This window comes from Cryptosporidium muris, genomic scaffold, assembly GCF_000006515.1.
Source record: "Cryptosporidium muris RN66 scf_1106632373453 genomic scaffold, whole genome shotgun sequence".
Lineage (NCBI taxonomy): Eukaryota > Apicomplexa > Conoidasida > Eucoccidiorida > Cryptosporidiidae > Cryptosporidium > Cryptosporidium muris.
In genome coordinates, this window is record NW_002196570.1 from 32,891 (window position 1) to 52,628 (window position 19,738).

A 19,738-nucleotide genomic window follows, 5' to 3' on the forward strand; every position below is an offset into this window, starting at 1 on the left:
AAACTTAAAACCTCTAATACTATTCAACAATATTAATTTTTTTTTTAATAAAGAGAGAAAATAATTTAAGAAAACTATCTTAGATCTATTACTTAAGCTAGATATAATCTCTAATAAGTAATAATAAAGTTCAAATATTGTGAAATATTAACGTCTCTTAATAATTTTTTCTAAATCCTGCATTGTTTCTGGTAATGCTATTTCAGGTGCCTTCTTTATTGGATTTTCACAGAGAATTAAATTTGTGGAATTAAAAGGGTTTCCAAAGTTGTTAGATTCCAAAGATTGCTTCTTAGATTTATCTACTGGACGAAATCCAACTTGATATGACCAAACTCTAAATTTAGCATCATACTTACCCTGAAGATCACTTTTAAGCATACTAGAAAATTCAATAGGAATTGGTTCAGGATAATACATTGGAATCCCTTCTTCACACTTTGTGTTTATACCTGGATTAATAGAATAAGACTTTACATAGTTTGCTAACCATATAATTGTTATCATAAGTCTTCCTTCACCCGATGGAGGAATTATATACTTATATTGATTACTTTCTAAGTGCTGACTTATCATCACTGTATCAATAGCCCACTGACAAAATTGAATAGAGATATCTTGAGAATGACATTGATATTTTTTATCTTTAGACATCAAATTTTCAATAATTTGATTTAGACACTTTTGAACACCTCTTGGACCTCCAAATGACTTTTTATTCTGTGGTAAAAGAAATATCATCCAATTTATATAAGATATAATATTCCAAAGTAGATCTTTAAATGTTAACTCAAGCTTTTTATTATTAATTAGGAATGTTGCAAGTTCCTTAGCAAATGCACATAAATAAATAGAATTTTCTGAACTTGGACATGTCAAATTAAATGAACTTAATATTTTATTTGGTAAGAAATCTATTAATTTAAACATAAATATATTATCAAACTGTTCTTCAAAATTAGGTAATAAAGATATTTCAACAAATTCAGATAATTTATGCTTTTTTTCAAGCATTTCTAAATGTTTGGATTGAGCTGTTTTAACTGTAATAATCTGTTTATCTTTAGATTTGCTTGAATTTGCAGTATTAAAATCTGAAAGCTGGGCTTCCAAATGTTTTTCACCCATATGCCCAATAATATCAAGTTGTAATTTGGAGGAACGAGCAACATTTAATTTATTCCTAGTAGAATTTTCAGTAACATTATTTTGACGCCATAGCCTCCGAGCTCTATAATAATCAATAAGAAATTTTGGATAGGTATATAATATATATTTAGCTAATAATTTTTGACATTTAGAAGATAATTTTTTTTTAAAGTCTTGGCTACTGTTTAAGTGAGAATTTATGATTTCATAATAGTCCTTAGGAGAAACATCAATATCTTCCCATTGAAAATCGTCATTACAATAATTTTGTTTATCTACTACATTCATATCACTTGGAGTTAAAATATTTGGAGTGATATTATTAAATGATTCCCATAATCCACTATTTGCTATTATTTTAGTAATCCTAGAAATAGCATCACGTTGTGAACTTGTTAAATAATAACCTTTTTTAGATCTGATTAATTTCTCATATTTCCTATTTTTAATTGCTAGACGACGTTTCCAACCAAAATCAATAATATTTTCTATGAACCATCTTAAATAATAAAGAAATGCCTTATATTTCCTAGTAAATCCTACGGTAGTAATACATGATCTTATTGGGAATATACGGAAATTAGTCGGAGATCTAATATATTGATTATTAATTTTAGGTATTTCCCAAGAAATTCCATATTCACAAAAATCTGATAATTTACCTTTACTATATATAGAACATTCACTTCTATCTAAAATAATAATTTCAAATTCCCGATTAAATTTATCTACCATTTTTGAAAAAAAACCTAGAGGAACTGAACTTTTATAATCCCTTATATTAACCTGATTTATAAGTTCCTTGGATTTATCCACATTATCTCTTTTAGTACACTTTTTTGCTGGAAGAGTAGGAAAAATACTAATAGGATTTTCAGAGATTTCTCTATTATTGTATTGAGGAAATTCAGGTAGACATAAATCGAATTTAAAATTAGAACTTGATTCTGCTTCTTTATTCTCAATATTCTTCAAATTCTCCAAATTTTTTTTTGCTAAAAAGATTCTCAAACTATTTATCAAATCTATGTACATAATCTCAGGATTCGGGTTTAATGATTTCAAATGATCAAAAGAAGAATATCCATATCCAAGATAACCAATAAATTTTTCAAATTTCGAAGAATTCAAATATTTAACAGTACTTCTATTATCTAATAATTCCTTATTGGATAATTTCAAAGATCTAAAATTTTCCTTAAAGTATAAAAACCATTCTTTAAAATTTTCTAGTAACTTATTATTTATATAACTTATACCAAAAACTTCACTGAATGAAATTTGTCTACCGTATATAATATAAACATACTTTGAACTTCTTAAAGTAGAATCATCAATTATAATTTCCTTAGCTTTTTTAATTGACTCTATACCTTCTGGAATTGTTGGCAATGCATAAAAAAAATTTGAACTCTCATTATAAATATTAAATTCTTTAATTCTTCGAAGAACTGCTAAATCTAATGTAGATTTTATATTGTCAGAAATATTTCTATAAGGACTATTTGACAACTTTCTCAACTGTTTTTGTGTCATCAAATAAAGTGAAATTGCTTGCCTATAACTTGCAATGGTTTCTATATCATCTTTATTTATTATTCCTGCATTTATTTCAAATGAGCGTATAGATTTTATTAAATACCTTATAATATTTGGGAATCTTTCTAATATAGGAGATATTTCCTTATTACTTAAGCTTGAACAGAGAACTACAGGGATAAAAATTGTCCAATCATGAAATATATAATTGTTATCCTTAACTATTCTTCCATTCAAAACCCTTGAAACTACTTTTTTTAAATATTTCTTGAGTTGATCAAGAGATTTAGTATCATTATTTCTTGAGTCTTCTAACTCACTTTTTAGGCCAGATAAATTATTTATTAATGTTTTAATACTATCATCAACATTAGAATTTATTAAAATAGAGTCTAAATACTTGTCTTCATTTTTCCAAAATTCATATGGTTCAGTTTCGAGCCTTCTTCCTATACCATTGAAAATATAATGAGCTCTATTATTTGTTGTCTCCTGAATAGATTCAGTCACTCTCACAATTTCACCATTCCACTCATCTACAATATTATTATGAAACAAACTGCTCTCAGGATTAATTCTGACAGCCTTCCTCAAGGCACCAGAGTCTCTTCTCTTTCTCTTTAAGGACATATTAAATTGAAAAGGCTATCAATGACCTTCTAAAATCACTTATTTAGGCGGTCATAGAGTTTAGTGTGGCATCATTAATAGATTAAAGAAAAAATTAAAGTCCATTTATATCTTTTATCATAATAATTAACTCGATATAATATTATATAGAGAATTCCTCAACTTTTTTTTTTATAAATTTTAGTTTTAAGTATTTTATTAGTTATATTTATAAGATTTTCTCAGAAAATATATAAGCTAACTCGTAATTAATCATCTATTAACTTAGTTCTTAAAAAGTAAATATATATTTACCTGCAAAGGTATTATGATTATTAAAACTAAAGTGTGAATATTTAATTTGGATATCTTAATATTTCAGATTAGTAATTATATGGATCATTCTTATTTACATAAATCTATTCATTCATTATATAAATATTAAGATCCAAATTATATAGTTTTTAAATAAATTTATAAATAAAACTGTTAGATATAGAACTTTTTTTTAATGCACAATAAATATAAGATTTTTATCATTTTTTAAATCTGTATCTTTGATTTGGATTAAAGAATTTATATTGCATAAATTTACTTTGAAATAAAACAAAATTTCTACCTAATCTATAGAATAATAGAAATTTATCTTATATCTAAGAAAAATTCTTAATTCTACTTAATAACTTAGATATTTTGTGAATAAATAAATCTTTATATTAACATTCACAAATATTATATATATATATTAAATATATTGGATTATTTTCTACTATAGTCAATTTAAATATAAAAATTTATTTTAGTTTTGCTAATGTAATATTCACTTAGATTAAATTAAAAAATTATTTGTTACATATAATAGTACATTGATAAAATACTATTACAAGTATAATGAACACTTCAAGTATATATTATAAAAATTTCTTTTCAAATTTTAAATTTTTGATATTTGCAATATTTGAAATTTATAACTTATTTTAATAGAAAAATCAAGCTGATTTGACTTCTTCGAGTAATTTAAAATATATTTCTCACTTGTAATTATATTCTAATATATTCGTAGTTAATATTTTAGAAAACCAAATTATATAAATGTTCAATATAATTAAAAAGGTGTTTAAATTGATAATATAAAGTTAATATTTATAATTAATTTGACATAAAAGAAAATATTCAGGGATTTTATTTTACAAATCTTGCAATTTTCATTAGGTTATGAGAATTATGCAAAAAAATTATTCAAATTAAACTTTTGTAAATTATTTAACTTTTATAACTTTGATCCAATAAAAAAAAACTTAAAAAAGGGATAAAAAAAGAATATATTCTAATATAATCTAAATACTGCAAATTAAGTACAAACTTTGAACTATTTTTTGATTTATGTGATTTTCTCAATATTTTTCTAGATAATTTCAAATGATTTAATATGATTTTCAAGTATGTAAAATATATAGAAGTTTTATACAAATAAAAAAATCTATTTATTATATATTATAGATATATTAGCTTGAAATTTAATATACTAAAATAAATATTTACAATAATCCAATTTTTAAGATAGAAATAGCACCTTGGTAATATATTTTGATAATCAATAAAAACTTTTTAAGAAAATTTATACTATATTGTAATATTAGATATGATTAAAATGATCAGTATAGTAATCTATTAAATTCTATCCATGAATAATTGTAATCTAATCAAAATTTAATACTTAATCTCTATAATAGATTAATTAAAAATCTATTTAAATATATTATTAAGTAATTACAAACTATTTCAATTTTAATATATTAAAAAATTATTTAAATTTCTAGTCCATATATATTATATATTTCAGATAATCAACTATTTCGATAAATAATTATTATAAAGGATAAATATATTGATAATTATTTTAAAATAAAAAAATTATATATTTAAAAATATAAATGTCTTTTAATAATCCAAATAATTTTAATAAGATTATTTTGAAATATATTATTACTACACATTCTATAACATTGGAATATTTTTAAACAGCCTATTTAATATCATTAATACTATATAAAAACATAAAAAAATATACCTTATATTATTAAAAATAGTATTATTCAATTTCTAGTAATCAAGACAAAGTATTATACAATATAATTTTTTTTTTTTCATAATTATCTATTTTATATTTTATACAATAAAATGAATACAATAACATAGTTATATTAAGAAAATACTAATATTATATAAACAAGATTTCTTTGTTAATATTTTACATTATTATCAATAAAATATTGTATATAAAATAAATTATTAATAGTATTTTTAAGTGTCTTAATTCCGTCATAATTAAAATACAGTTCATTGTTTCTATTTCTGAAATAACGAGTATAATATAATAAATATTATATATTAGTAATAATTAGAATTTAAGTAATGAAGATATTTTCAAAAAACTCTTTGTAAATTAGTATTGAAAACAACACAATTTATACAAAGTTTATTATTTCATTCAAGGTGATAAGTTATAGATTATGTTCTTTTTTCTTTTTATAAAAATACAAGAATTATTCGTTAACATGATCAAATTTAATATATTCTATTGAATTACTATTAATATTAATATTGAATATTATTATAGTGAATTTATATACTAAAGAATAGAAATATTAAAAAGTAATTTATATAATATTTAATGAATACTATTCAATTTGAAATATAAATAGATAAAAATTGATAATTAAGATAATATTTCTTAATATATAAAATATAATATTATAAATATAATAATATTCATTTCAAAATATATACAATTGATAAACTAAGCTTATTGTAAAATCCTAGTAATTTTATATATACCTAAATATGATCTATAGCTCTATTATTACTCAAAAATAAAATTTAATATATTGTTAGTTATAAAATATATATATAAAATAATATTTGATATTTCTTTATATACCTTAAATATAGTCTAATTAGACTAGTAAAGTAGTAATTGTGCATCAGGAGAACCCGCAGGTACTGCATTACAATAATAGTGATAATTCTCTAAAACTAAAAAATAATGGTAGACAAAACAACACTTATTAGATCCTTAACTAATGAGATACGATATTTGAGAAATTTATGTTCATGTAATAACATATACTTCAGTACTGATGATTCTCTATTGGATGAAGAAGAGTCAATAATTAAATCTTTGGAAGTTGATAAAATAGCTGGCACTTTATTATTACTACAAAATTCATCAGAATATGACAAATTATTAAATAAAATATATTTAGATATTGTAGAGAAATCTTATGGAAAAAAAGTTGATAATGAAGAAAAAATATTTAGTAATTCAAAATGTGATATTATTACACTCTTCCTAAAATTTCAATCAGAGATAAAGGTAAGTTTATAATTGGATATGATTTAAAAATACTGAGATATTTATTTACAAGTGATCTATTTTAGCTTTTACAAACATATAAAAATCTGCTCAAGGTTGATGTTGCATATGCATTTAGTCATATTGATGATACTCTAAATGATTTGAATAAATTATTAAATAAATCTAACTAAATATAAATTGAAATAAAATATAACAGAGATATTTTCCAAATATATTTAATAGATCTATTCACAATATTTAAAAGCTACAGAAGCCAAGACTTGTCCTTGAGAACCACTATATGAAAAAGTCTTATGCCGTAGATTTGATAACACTGTAAATTTGCTATTTGATGTAAATTCTTCAATTAATTCATCTGGAGTAGAATTACAGGATGTTATGATAAGTATACTTTCAGATTTTAGGTATCTAAGAATACTTTGCCTATATTTTATTGTCTCATTTTTCATAACAAAGACATCATAGGTACCTTTATCTACGATTACATCGAAAATTCCAATATCTTTGTAAATTTCTTTATTTTTAAAATTAATTTTATTACTAACAAGATGACCAGATAAAAGGTCTATAGGATATAATTCTATTTTTGAAGAAAGTTGTTCTTCATTTACAATTTTTTTAGCTAGTTCAATTGCTGATGATATATAATCTATTCCAACAGCTTTTTCTAAATTAATAGCTCTAACTAAGTCTATTAAAAACATACCATTACCACATCCAATATCTAGTAAAAGGGATTTTGAATTAATTGATTCAATTGACTTTATCCATTGTATAATAGATTCTATATAAATATCAAACCATTCTTCACCTCTAATTCCTAATTCATTATATAACTTTAGTTCATCTTGATAAAATTTATCCCAATAATGTTTTTGGGTTAAGACAGATTGACTTTGTATTTGATTAGTCATTTTATAGATAACTTTTTTCTCTAATAAAAATCCTGATATATTTTTCCGAGATTACGATATTACAACCTAACCATTTGGATTTATACCCTCTTGGAATATTTTGTCAAGTGGTACTTTTTTTTAATTAAAATGACTACTACTTTATACAATATATAACTCAAACTATATTAATCTATTGATAACACATTGTAAAAAGCAATTTTATTGATAAAGTTTAGTAATATTAAATATAATATAAAAAGTATATTATTTTTCTAGAAAATTAAATTTTAATCCTGTGCCTTCAAATAAATCAGATTCAAGTGCTTCAAATAATGATAAACCTGATCTTTTGGACTTCCAATTACTTTCAAACTCAAAATAATCTGGTGGACGTATAGGAGACGAGTACCATATTTGTTTAGTAGCGGATTGTTTTGAAATAACAATTGTACCAGATGATTGCCGATCTTTATATCTAAAAGTAATATTTAAGAATTCATTATGACAATCTATATCATCAATAAGATTCTGATCTTGTGTATTTATAATTTTCTCGCTTATTATATGTAAAAGTTGATCAGCTTTGTTATTAAAATCTGCAATAGAGGTTGTAGTAAAGTATTTAGGGTATTTATTAATAATTGAAAATTTCCTAATAGATATCAAGTCATTATTACAAAAATATTTGAAAGGGATTTTCTTAGAGAGGATTTGAGATTTTTTAAATAGACTTCCAATAGTTTGAATATTGAAAATTGCGATACACTTCATTTTTTTCAAAAGATCATGATAATATTAGATATAGTTAGTGATTTTTTTAAAATAAATATAAATATAGTATAGCTTAAATCCCATATAATATATTATATATATTTACAACCTAAGAAGAAACTGATAGAAATAATGCCCAAAGTGGACTTGGCGGCTAGCTATAGAGCTACTAGTGTGCATCTCGTGCATCTACTGAAATAAATGCTAGTTTGAGGTCTGCTCATGGACAATTACCAGCTATGTTTAGACCCATTGATAAATTCTAGAAGAGAGAAGTTAAATAGAATTAGGTATGTATTTTTTGTGAGAAGTTTTAAATAAATGTATAGATATATATACCCTACAAGAAGTGATTCAAAAATATTCTCTTTTGTTTTAAAAGAAATAAAGAAAATAAAAATATGGAATAATTTTTAAAAATATATAAACCCAGATGTTTCAATATTTGGAATTAGAATAATTTAATTTTTCTTTATTTTCCAGAGAATTTGTATCATGTGCATCTTCACTTCTTACGCTTATATACACATTATTGGTTTCATTAAAGTTCTTCAATAGGTGAGTTTACTAATAACTTAGTTGGTGTGAATTTAATAAATTGACTCTTTTATGGCTTATTTTTCTATAGTGGTTATTGTAAAATTGCGTATTTATTGCTATTTACTCAGTATTGTCCTTCCTTATATATGTCTGTAATATATATTAATGAGAAGAAAATTTTTAGTACAATATTTTCACTATTTGATTTTGGTCTTTCAACAATTATGAGTGGATTTATTTTGGTATTTACTAGTGCTAACCGTAGATATTCACATTTTTCTGAAGAATTTACTGTTATATCAGCTATACTGACACATATACCTTCAATATTTCTATATATGGATCTAATTATATTTCAATATAGCAGCTCATTATTTTCAAATATATTTGATGATAGTAAATTAGCTTTTAATACAGGTCCAAATAAGACTCAAGAAGATCACTTTAGCTCAGTTTACAATTGGTGTATAGGAGGTATTGTATTATCAATATGCTACATAACAATTTTATCAACACGAGATATTATAGTAGATATATTTAGCTGCTATGAAATACGCAATCATGATACTGAAAGGGATTCTAATCAAGAGTATAGAAATGAGACAGTAATTAGACAATTGGGTAGTTGGGCAGAAAATATCAATAGTCCTTTACTAATTTCTAGTTCAAATGCTTCATCTAACCTACTTGTATTGCCAAATAGAATTCATCCTATGAATATATATTGGTTACGTCCATTTGTAAGAAATAATTGGCTTTCAAATAGTTTACAATACATATCTTTATTAGATGATGATGATTCATATTTAAGTGATTTCCAATTTGCCTTTGTTAAATCATTATTTTATGTTCCAAGGGTAATTCCATCACATATTACATATTCATGGTTATATGGAGAGAAAATAACAAAATTTTTGCCATTAATTATATTTTTAAGTGTATTTCTTATTCATCAGATTAGTGATTTATTTTTAAGATTCTCAACAATATGTATTTTGAGTCAGTATTCATATTGGCCATGGAATTTTTTTGTTATTTTCCTTATTCAAACTCTTGTTATTAGTATATGTTTTACTTTTTCAAATTCTCCAATGACAAATTTGCTTGTTGGAATATGTGTAATTGTAACTGGAGCATTCCCACTAATGTATAGTTCACAAAAGAGAATAAAACATTCAACTAACATTACAAATTCTCTTATTAATATCCGAACAATAGAATTTACATGTTTACTAGTTCTTTATCTCATTTCACCAGATTCAATTACATCAAAGGAGTCACTTTGGTTTAACTTTTTAAATGATAGTTATGATTATACTTCTAGAAAAGAGAGTAACAATGTGAATGGCATAATTAACTCTTCAAAATTTTACAATTCAGATATAAATGTCAAAAAATTCTATTGGTTCTCTATTGTTGTCTTTTTCATGCATCAAATAACAAAATATTCCCTATACAAAATTTCATCTATTCGGATCATACGAGATAGTGCAACAGATGAGTCACTAAATATTTATGATCATTCTATTTATATATCTTATTTACAGTTTATATAACAAAAATAATAAAGTAATTTAAATAGTACCATTAATTTATCTTCTGCTTTATATAATATACTAGTTCCAGCTAAATGCTTGAATTGAGCAATTTTAAAAAAGTAAAATAAATATGAACCTTTAATTTTGAAACTTTATCATTTTCAATTTTCTATACTTTCTAAAAGCAATAAACATTCTAGTTATGCTTTTTAGAGGTGGTAATGCAGATAAGACTGTAATCGAAATTGTCGATAAAATAATATATTGGATACCATATTGGAAAATATATGGATAAAATAGAGAATATAGTAGAGAAAATAATAAAAATATTGAGAGAACTAAGCTCGTTACAATATCCTCCCAATATATTATAGATACGACCAATTTCAATATTTTTGATAGCCTTTCAAAAATATTAGCTGCTTTATTGAGATATATTTTATAGCCAGGAGGTAGTGCTGAAGATGATAATACTTGAAGAATATCAGTTTCATCACTTTGACCTACTAAAGGTTCAGTTCCATCTATTATTATAGGAGATAATGGCTCATTTTCTCGAGAAGTATTTTGTTGAATGTCTCCATCCAAGTTCTTTTTAAGAGTTTGTGTTTGTTTCAAGTTATATTCTGTAATTTGGTTAATCCTATCATATGCCCAATATCTATGCAAAAATGTAGAACCAAGTGTTATTAAGGATATTCCAAAGAATATTGGGAAGGTATATTGAGGGTATAATAGTAAATATATTATAAATCCAATAATAGTAAAGGATAAAATAGTTGATTCCCATTCAATTATCACTTGTATTTTTTGTTGAATGGGCTTTATACAGGCTGGCCAAAATATATCTTTAATTACTTTAATAGAATTGATTATTCTATTCAAATCTTTATTAATGTTAGGGCTGAGTTGTGAATTTGCTTCATGTATTTTCTTGCATGGTTCTGGTAAATTTAAAGCAGCTATTTCTCTAGGTATTAGTGTTATCCTACTCCACTTAACTTCTGAATAAATACGTGTAACCAAGTATTCATGTGGATTTTGTAATCTACCAGTATTGACTTTGTACTTTTCCTCTGCATTCTTTGCTAGTAATAAAGCTTCTTTTGTTAATTTAGAGATTATATCACTGTAAATAATATCAGAGATATCAGTATAATTTCCACTGGAATTATAAACAGGTAAATTGAAGTTACTGTTTAATGGAAATTTGAGTAATTTTTGAGCAACAATATTATCAGAAAGAACTTTTTTTTGGTATGACTTCCTAATAAATAATACACGTGCTTCATCATCCATTCCTACAATTAAACGTGTATCAAGAGCTTTTTTATTAGCATGTATGCCTATTGGTATTATTAATTGGCCAATAGAATCGTCAGTTCCAACTAAAGAGGTATCTGAATTATCCCAATCGTAAATTTCAGCATATAAATTACTTAGTGGATGATGAACTTCTATATCAAGTATGATACATAAATCTGATTTTATTATAGAACTTTGATATAGTAATTCCTTATCATAATATATCCTGACATAAGGAAGTAACTCAATAGGTGCCATATCTAGATTTGACTTAATATTATTAAGTTCACCATTGTATACACTTTCTGCATTATCTTCAGAAAAATTGGCAGATATATTCAGCTTATTAAGGTATAGAACAATTCTCATTTTAGCATATCCAGAAGAGTATATTGGATTTACAGCTACTTCTGGCCAGTACAAACAACGCCATGTACTAAAAGGCCTTTTTAATGTATTTTCAGAAGATTCTGTACCATTTAAATCTAGAGAATTCCCACAATTAGTTACAGATGAAATATCCTTATCAAAATGAGTTTTGGTTGGAGAGTTCGGTATTTTATTGTTGGGAGATCCATTTTGAAAAATTATGGACCATGCTAAAACTCTTGGATTTCTAAGCTCAAACTCAGGTGTTTTGTAAATAGTTGAATAATTTACTTCGTTATCATCCATTTCTTTATTCACACATAGCCATTTGTAAAATTCCTTAGAACCGAGATTGTATGTTAATATACTTCAATTTTAATATAGTGCACCTTGGCGGTATATTACAGAGTTGGGGCTTTTGAGATTAAAATTATAGCTGAGACTTATGGAAGGTGAAAATGGTAATTCAAAAGCTTCCAAAGTGGAAGATCATTTAGAAAAAGATGAATCTTTCAAGCCAGTAAGGAAACATTGTAAGAACCAGAACTTATTTAAAGGGGTATTTTCATTTCATGAAGAACAGAATATCCTAAATAAATGTTTTGAGCATGATGAGGCTGAAGAATTACGTGACTTGGGAGTTTCTATAGTAAATGCTGATGATGTAACTAAAACAATACTAGAACAAGTGAAAGATCGTTTATCATCTACAGATAAACAGAAATCTATTAGAATGCATCAAATGACACAAGGTGATCATGCTAAATACGACTTCCAACAATCTGATGGAGATGACAAAAAATATAAAAATTTTACAACTCCTATAACTATAAATGCCACTTTTAGTGATAATATGCAGGATAATAATAGCAATACAAACTATGAGCAGGAGGATGATGATTATATATTAGAAGAGCAAAATAACTTAAAATTTTACCAGGATGATACTAACAGTGAAGTATTTTTGTCAAGAATTGAAAAAATGAATTGTAAGGAGAACTCTATTATATGTGTCAATCCAGATTCAGATAACAAGTTATATATTTGGGAACTTCTATGGAATGCCTTGTATGACCATCAAAAGGAAGGGGTTTTATGGTTTTGGAGCTTACATATAAATGGAACAGGAGGTATATTAGCTGATGAAATGGGTTTAGGTAAATCTATTACTGTTGCAGCTTTTTTTGCTGCTTTACATATTACTTATCATATGATAAGTTCCAATATTTCAGGTACTGAGACCAACCATATTTCAGAGATAAAAAGTGAAGTAAGTACTATACCCAAATATGAAGTAAAGAATGAGGTTAAATTGGAATCTATGACTACCAAAGATTTAGAGATAAATAAGCAATATGCCCTTAAAACTGTTAAGATTATTGATGAAGGTGTTTGTTCAAACCTTAATTCATTATCGACACAATATAGAGATTGTAAACTTGAATTAAATAATTACCACTCTTCTACAAGCTCATCTTGTTATGGAAGTTCAAACTCTGTTCCATATGGACCTGTATTATTGGTATCTCCAGCTACACTTTTAGATCACTGGTTACATGTTTTCCATAAATGGTATTTTCCTTTTAAAATTGTAATTTTTAATAGAAAAGATGAACAATCTAGAAAAAAAACTCTAGATTCAGTTACAAGTATATTTAATTACAGTAATCCTAAACTTGACACAGTTTTATTTAAAGAGAAACCACCTACAATTATGCTATCCTCTTATGAAACAATGAGACGTTATTTAGGTGAATTAAGAAATATAGAGTGGTCATATATGATCTTGGATGAGGGGCACAAAATAAGAAATCCTGATTCAAGAATAACACTTGCAGTTAAATCTATAGCAACATGTCACAGACTACTGTTATCCGGATCTCCGATTCAAAACAATCTGCGTGAATTATGGAGTTTAACAGACTTTGTATGTCCTGGAAAGCTGGGTACTTTACCTTTATTCGAGCAACAATTTGTCATTCCTATAAAACAAGGAGGAATAATGAATGCAACTAGCTCTCATATTTCTAGAGCTTATCAATCTACAAGATTATTGCAACAAATTATTAACCCTTGTATTTTGAGGAGGCGTAAGCACCAATTACAGCACATTATTAAACTCCCACCTCAAGCTGAACATATTTTATTTTGTTCATTAACTCCAGTTCAATATGATGTCTATTGTTCGTGTTTACAATTAATGAATTATTCGGAGTGCCTCAGTAAAGGCTCCGGAATTGGTAAATGTTTTGCCTTATTGAATATTCTTCGTGAAGCATGTAATCACCCAGAATTACTAAAGTATATTCGTTCAGATAGTTTAAAACCACTTCAAAGAAATACATCTGACTTTTCAGATGAGGATGAAGATGAAAATGAGTACTCAAGTGAGTTATACTTTAAAAAAATCCAAATTTCCAATGTGAACCCATCTCATAGTGGTAAATATAAGACCCTACTCTCAATTTTAAAACTATGGAGAGAAAAGAAAAAAAATAGGGTTTTAATATTTACTCAGGGTGTTAGAATACTTAATTTATTAGTAAAAATGCTACAAAGAGACTTAAATTTGATATTAGACAAGGATATACTTACTTTGGATGGGTCTACACCCGTTGTTAGTAGATTTTCATTAGTAGAAAGGTTCAACAATGACTCTTCAATTTTTTTGTTTATTTTAACTTCTCGAGTTGGAGGTGTGGGACTTAATATTATGGGTGCAAATAGAATAATATTATATGACCCTTGGTGGAATCCAATGACAGATGCACAAGCTAAAGAAAGATGCTGGAGAATAGGTCAGGATAAAGAGGTAATTGTATACAGACTAATAACTAAAGATACAGTAGAAGAAAAAATATATCAGAGACAGTTATTTAAGCAATTTATTGCAAATCAAATTTTACAAGATGCAAAATATAAAAGGTCGTTTCAATGGAGTGATATAAGTGAACTCCTGAAGGTACCAGAAGCTCCCAAGGGTTATAAAGAATTTTCAAACTCTATTGAATATAGAACATCTAAGTCAAAGATTATTGATGGATATATGAGGCAAATTAAGTTTATTTGGGGTAGATGTTCAATTAGTAAAAGAGATGGTATAATAAGTTCTAGTTATAGCAATGTAACAAGAAAAAGAAAAAGCAATTTCGATAATAATATAGATCTTGAATCAGAAAATAATTTATTTGGAGAGGTTACAGCAGATGCAAAGTGTGAACATCAGGCAATAATGCATATATTGGGAGATCAAGTTGAAGTCTCACAAGTAAATACAAACTATGAGGAAATTGATAATCCAATAAACCAAGAAACAAGTAAAATAGTTCAAAATGCAATGGAAATATTACAAAAGTCCTCTATAGAATGTGGAAGTTATAGTTTTGATGTTCCAACATGGACAGGAAAATCAGGAAAGGCAGGAGCTCCTAGTTCAAGTATATTGAAAGGTTTAAAACAGCAAGATTCAACACCTGAAATTCTGTCTGATGAACGTTTAATTAGAAAAAAACTAACTGAGTACTTTCTTCAGCGTCAAAGACTTGGAATGAAAACAACTACTGAAAATGTTCTAGATGCATTTGGTTCAATAATTTCTGAAAATGTGCAATATAAATTCAAAAATATTCTTAGAAGTATTTGTCACTGTCAGAAATCTAGAAACCCTTTAAAAGAACCAAGCATATGGATTCTTAAGAGATAATTAAAAAGCCATGTCACAATTTCTAAGATATATTTATATTCCAGAATATATACTAATAGATTCATCTGATTCTAAGTACTTTAAAGGGTCTTCATTACTAGCATATTCTTTAGATTGACTAGAATCTGTCGAAGAAGTTATTGGTCTAGTATTGATACATGGGAAATCTGAATATTTGAAACTATTATTAGTTAAACATGATAATTGCTTTTCTGTGGAATTACATCCTATAAGTACTTTAGATTGGTCAGATTTTACATTCTTATTTGTTTCTGTTATATACCAATTCTCTATTCGTCCTTTTTCATTGCTAAATTTGAGATTTTTACTAAAAAGGAATTTTCTATTTGTACTTTTTAAATTAAAATTATTAAATTTATTGTATATCAAGTTTTTATTTGGTTCAAATCTTTCCATATTGCACCAAAATGTTGAGTATAAAGTTTTTAAGAGGATTTGACTTTTATTTCCATATATCTTTAAGTAAAAATTAGAAGTATTTAGAACAATAAAAATAATAGAGTAAATAGCTAACATAATTGGTAAAAGAGAGAGGGCCAAAGTTATAGCATTTCCAAGTAAGGTGCTTTGTCGGTCATTACTTGCAATTTTATTAATTAAAATGTCTCCAATCTTTATTCTACTACTTTCTCCATATTTCAAGTAAATGTCTAGTGCATCTAATATCTGCTTTTTAAAATTTAGTGGGGAGATATTCCACAGGCATATCTTAGTACTTTTATTCTTGTTATTATCAGAAATAAGTTTTGCAGTAGAAACAATATCTAAACTAGGACTGACTTCTTTAAAATTAAAATATTTAGAATCTAAATTGGGCACTTCATTATATATAGATGAAATAAAGGTTTTATTTAGAATTCCCATTGTTTTGTCTGGATGCAATGTATTTCCACTGGATTCAAATTTTTTTGAATTAAAATTGAGTACGTCAATTCTGAAATCTGAACAAGATATTTTTGAAGGTATTTCAAGTTTAAGAATTATATCTGAATATCCTTCAAATGGATATTCAAAAAAAAAAGAAAACTGAGGTATTTTTAGCTCTTTAAACAATTCAAATAAATAATCATTTCTGAAAGCTTCTTTTTCATATGATTCAGGTACACTATACTTAGAAATAGTTAATTTCGTAATATACTGGGAATTAGATGATGTAATTGATTCTGATATACAAAGAAAAAAGGTCTCTCCTTGAAGTGTTTTAATATTATGTTTAATATTAAATTTTATCACTTGTGATTTGAGTATATAGTGTGGTTCTACTTTTTCTGGCCTAGCAAATACTGTAGTTATAACATTTGGTGATGAGCAAAGTAAATTTACATTATATTCTGAAAAGCTTTCATCCCATTTCTTCAATGCTAGTATAGTTTTAGAGTTAAGACCTGTACCAGCAATTTCTAAGTAAATGGATAATATAGACTTTTCTATATCTACTTCAGCTTTTCGAGAAATAATTTTGGAAATCTTAAACTCAGATTCTTTATTCTGTAACTCCAAGTTCTTATCAGCATAATTGTATGAAATTACTTTATCCTTAATTGTTGCAGTTGTTGAATTTGTTACATCTTTAGTAATATTTTTCGAAATATATGTTAAATCACTTTTTAAATCTTCTATGTTGTCATTTTCATTAGATTTTTCAAATATATTTAGTTTTTTGCTTAATGTAGTATTATCTAGCTCATTTTTATTATTATCTCCTAACATATTTAAAGAATTTCTTGCCACTGAAATCTTATTATTCAATACATTATCTTTTAAATTGCCAACCTTCAAAAAATTATTTGATAATTTCAAGTTAGGTAAATAATCATCCTTAACTTCTAAGTAATCTTCACTTTTTGAATCCTCTATAGAGTTGTCTGGTAAAGATTCAAGTAATATATTAAATAATTCTTTAACTAAAGGTTTGACATCCTTTTTTGAATTATTCAAAGGAACATTAACCAGTAATATACAAATCAAAATATAATGTAAATAGTTTTTAGCCATTAACAGTATGACTAGAAAATGTGTAAAATTGTGTGCTTTCCATTTTAGAACCCTAAAATTACTATCGATACCTGTAGACACGTCCCCCTCACTATCAAATTACATGATGCCCAAATTTTTACAGTGAATTTTTACATATATTCTAGAATAATATTACAACTAATGTATTTATTATGACACAAGATGAATTTGAAGTTGAATATAGTAACTTAAATTCTAATAAGTATATTAAATCAGTTAGGAGTTTTATTTTACAAACAAACCTTTATTGCTTGTTATGGCAACTCAGTCTAACTTTAATATTTTTTATAAGCTACATAATTTTATTATATTGGCCCTTTAGATTGGATATATGGAGATCTTTAAATCATATTGAAGAAAATATGAAGTTATATAATGTTATACTAGATAATTACACTAGAACTGATGCGATTGTTACTTTCATTGGAATATGCAATGAAGATCTTAATAATTTAAACAAACTTGAAATACCAATTTCTAAAAGGTATAAAATAAAAGGTGAAGATCCAGATTTAGATATAACTTGGCCTATAAATGTTAAACTAGCTGCACATAATACATCTCTAGTAAACACTTGTCAGGAATTTAATATTCCCAAAACTAGAAATCAATTGAGTCAATACATCAGACACAATTATACCTTATATGATTATTTATTACTTATATCTTGGAATAAATGTAATGAAACATCAATTTATATGTATTCTCTAAAAATTGCAATTATTTGTATAAGTTATCTAGAAGATTATAAAATTTTTTACGAGGCTTATAAAGAAGTGTTATCTATATGGTTCGAAGATTTCACTTATATAAATACAAACTTACCAGTTGTTTCAGGATTTCAGTTTTATATATGGAATGTTTTTGAATCAGATATTCAGAACTTCTCAACTTTATTGAATTTAAATTCAGATACTACTTTTATTGAGTATACTAAACGACTTGAAACAATTATAGATATAAAATTAAAAAGGAATTTGAAATTTCAAAATATATTTACTAATAAGTTATTAGATAAAGATCTAAATGATACAAATAAAAATTATACCTTAATTTATTTAAGTGACATTAGTAATATAGAACAAGAACTAGAGCTATGGATTAAAAATGGAATATATGATATAGGTACGTATAATCCACCTCACATTATTAATTTAATTATCTATAATCCATCAAATTACTCTATATACTTTACTTCACAAAAATCTTCAATATATTCATCATCAATAAGTATTAATTCTAATACTATTATTACTATAGATAACTATTCAAGAAATTCCAATAATACTAACACAAAAGTACAAAATAATACGAAAGTATTTAATGAATTTATATATCATATTCGTGATTGGGTATACCCTTATCGTGGTGATGGTGATCACGCAAGAACGAGTTTTGGAATGAAAAGTTATCCTATTTTATATTATATAACAGATTATGAATGGTATATTATGCCTGATTGGGAAATTTCTGGTTTAAAGTTACGTCAAATTAGATTATATTTGACTAAATCCACAAAATATATTCAATTAATATATAAAATATTGTCAAATGACTGGCTAATAAAAATACCATGCTACTACAAAGATTTATTGATTAGAATCAACTTAATATTTAGGTCAATATTAATTTCTAATCAAAATAGTATTTATTCAAAACTTCATATGTCAAAAATACTTTTTCAAGATTCATCAGAAGCTTTTAATGATAAGAATATGATCTTTAATGCATTTTTTGCACTTGAATTTAAAATTGCTATAGTTTTACCTATTGTTCTTCCTATTATATTGGGAATAGTAGGAAATATATTCAAAATATCAAAAATAATAAATAACAATGGAAATTAAAAATTTTAATAAATATACGTTAATATATAACTAATTTCATGTAAATAAATTGAATA

General features: G+C 25.3%; 9 protein-coding genes across 9 annotated transcripts, besides 24 other annotated features; 4 read left to right on the forward strand and 5 right to left on the reverse strand.

Moving 5' to 3' along the window:
- Positions 1 to 28: 28 nt before the first annotated feature.
- Positions 29 to 52: a sequence feature (AT_rich).
- A 95-nt stretch (positions 53 to 147) lies between these two features.
- CMU_037750 (uncharacterized protein) lies at positions 148 to 3,318 on the reverse strand (the record flags this gene model as incomplete). Its single annotated transcript, XM_002139023.1, has 1 exon — positions 148 to 3,318. One exon carries the CDS (start codon positions 3,316 to 3,318, stop codon positions 148 to 150), a length of 3,171 nt encoding a protein of 1,056 aa, XP_002139059.1.
- Positions 3,319 to 3,481: 163 nt separating this feature from the next.
- Positions 3,482 to 3,532: a sequence feature (AT_rich).
- Positions 3,533 to 3,747: 215 nt separating this feature from the next.
- Positions 3,748 to 3,783: a sequence feature (AT_rich).
- Positions 3,784 to 3,995: 212 nt separating this feature from the next.
- Positions 3,996 to 4,099: a sequence feature (AT_rich).
- Positions 4,100 to 4,202: 103 nt separating this feature from the next.
- Positions 4,203 to 4,280: a sequence feature (AT_rich).
- A 133-nt stretch (positions 4,281 to 4,413) lies between these two features.
- Positions 4,414 to 4,453: a sequence feature (AT_rich).
- Positions 4,454 to 4,742: 289 nt separating this feature from the next.
- Positions 4,743 to 4,838: a sequence feature (AT_rich).
- A 184-nt stretch (positions 4,839 to 5,022) lies between these two features.
- Positions 5,023 to 5,286: a sequence feature (AT_rich).
- Positions 5,287 to 5,324: 38 nt separating this feature from the next.
- Positions 5,325 to 5,605: a sequence feature (AT_rich).
- Positions 5,606 to 5,665: 60 nt separating this feature from the next.
- Positions 5,666 to 5,709: a sequence feature (AT_rich).
- A 181-nt stretch (positions 5,710 to 5,890) lies between these two features.
- Positions 5,891 to 6,065: a microsatellite.
- A 101-nt stretch (positions 6,066 to 6,166) lies between these two features.
- Positions 6,167 to 6,237: a sequence feature (AT_rich).
- A 106-nt stretch (positions 6,238 to 6,343) lies between these two features.
- On the forward strand, positions 6,344 to 6,846 carry CMU_037760 (uncharacterized protein; the record flags this gene model as incomplete). Its single annotated transcript, XM_002139024.1, has 2 exons — positions 6,344 to 6,673; positions 6,769 to 6,846. 2 exons carry the CDS (start codon positions 6,344 to 6,346, stop codon positions 6,844 to 6,846), a joined length of 408 nt encoding a protein of 135 aa, XP_002139060.1.
- Positions 6,539 to 6,562: a sequence feature (AT_rich).
- Positions 6,820 to 6,869: a sequence feature (AT_rich).
- A 31-nt stretch (positions 6,870 to 6,900) lies between these two features.
- On the reverse strand, positions 6,901 to 7,590 carry CMU_037770 (uncharacterized protein; the record flags this gene model as incomplete). The annotated part of the gene is made up of 1 exon (XM_002139025.1): positions 6,901 to 7,590. One exon carries the CDS (start codon positions 7,588 to 7,590, stop codon positions 6,901 to 6,903), a length of 690 nt encoding a protein of 229 aa, XP_002139061.1.
- Positions 7,184 to 7,216: a sequence feature (AT_rich).
- A 218-nt stretch (positions 7,591 to 7,808) lies between the features above and the next one.
- Positions 7,809 to 7,864: a sequence feature (AT_rich).
- Positions 7,837 to 8,343, reverse strand: CMU_037780 (frataxin-like domain-containing protein; the record flags this gene model as incomplete). Its single annotated transcript, XM_002139026.1, has 1 exon — positions 7,837 to 8,343. One exon carries the CDS (start codon positions 8,341 to 8,343, stop codon positions 7,837 to 7,839), a length of 507 nt encoding a protein of 168 aa, XP_002139062.1.
- Positions 8,344 to 8,383: 40 nt separating this feature from the next.
- Positions 8,384 to 8,409: a sequence feature (AT_rich).
- A 16-nt stretch (positions 8,410 to 8,425) lies between these two features.
- Positions 8,426 to 8,448: a sequence feature (AT_rich).
- Positions 8,449 to 8,716: 268 nt separating this feature from the next.
- Positions 8,717 to 8,771: a sequence feature (AT_rich).
- A 258-nt stretch (positions 8,772 to 9,029) lies between these two features.
- CMU_037790 (uncharacterized protein) lies at positions 9,030 to 10,439 on the forward strand (the record flags this gene model as incomplete). The annotated part of the gene is made up of 1 exon (XM_002139027.1): positions 9,030 to 10,439. One exon carries the CDS (start codon positions 9,030 to 9,032, stop codon positions 10,437 to 10,439), a length of 1,410 nt encoding a protein of 469 aa, XP_002139063.1.
- Positions 10,409 to 10,464: a sequence feature (AT_rich).
- Positions 10,465 to 10,559: 95 nt separating this feature from the next.
- CMU_037800 (uncharacterized protein) lies at positions 10,560 to 12,401 on the reverse strand (the record flags this gene model as incomplete). Its single annotated transcript, XM_002139028.1, has 1 exon — positions 10,560 to 12,401. One exon carries the CDS (start codon positions 12,399 to 12,401, stop codon positions 10,560 to 10,562), a length of 1,842 nt encoding a protein of 613 aa, XP_002139064.1.
- A 139-nt stretch (positions 12,402 to 12,540) lies between these two features.
- On the forward strand, positions 12,541 to 15,798 carry CMU_037810 (SNF2 family N-terminal domain-containing protein; the record flags this gene model as incomplete). The annotated part of the gene is made up of 1 exon (XM_002139029.1): positions 12,541 to 15,798. One exon carries the CDS (start codon positions 12,541 to 12,543, stop codon positions 15,796 to 15,798), a length of 3,258 nt encoding a protein of 1,085 aa, XP_002139065.1.
- A 33-nt stretch (positions 15,799 to 15,831) lies between these two features.
- On the reverse strand, positions 15,832 to 17,814 carry CMU_037820 (uncharacterized protein; the record flags this gene model as incomplete). The annotated part of the gene is made up of 1 exon (XM_002139030.1): positions 15,832 to 17,814. The coding sequence occupies one exon, from the start codon at positions 17,812 to 17,814 to the stop codon at positions 15,832 to 15,834; it is 1,983 nt and encodes a 660-aa protein (XP_002139066.1).
- Positions 16,152 to 16,179: a sequence feature (AT_rich).
- Positions 17,019 to 17,049: a sequence feature (AT_rich).
- A 173-nt stretch (positions 17,815 to 17,987) lies between the features above and the next one.
- On the forward strand, positions 17,988 to 19,682 carry CMU_037830 (uncharacterized protein; the record flags this gene model as incomplete). Its single annotated transcript, XM_002139031.1, has 2 exons — positions 17,988 to 18,037; positions 18,158 to 19,682. The coding sequence occupies 2 exons, from the start codon at positions 17,988 to 17,990 to the stop codon at positions 19,680 to 19,682; spliced, it is 1,575 nt and encodes a 524-aa protein (XP_002139067.1).
- Positions 19,352 to 19,381: a sequence feature (AT_rich).
- Positions 19,637 to 19,699: a sequence feature (AT_rich).
- The last annotated feature ends 39 nt before the right edge of the window (positions 19,700 to 19,738 follow it).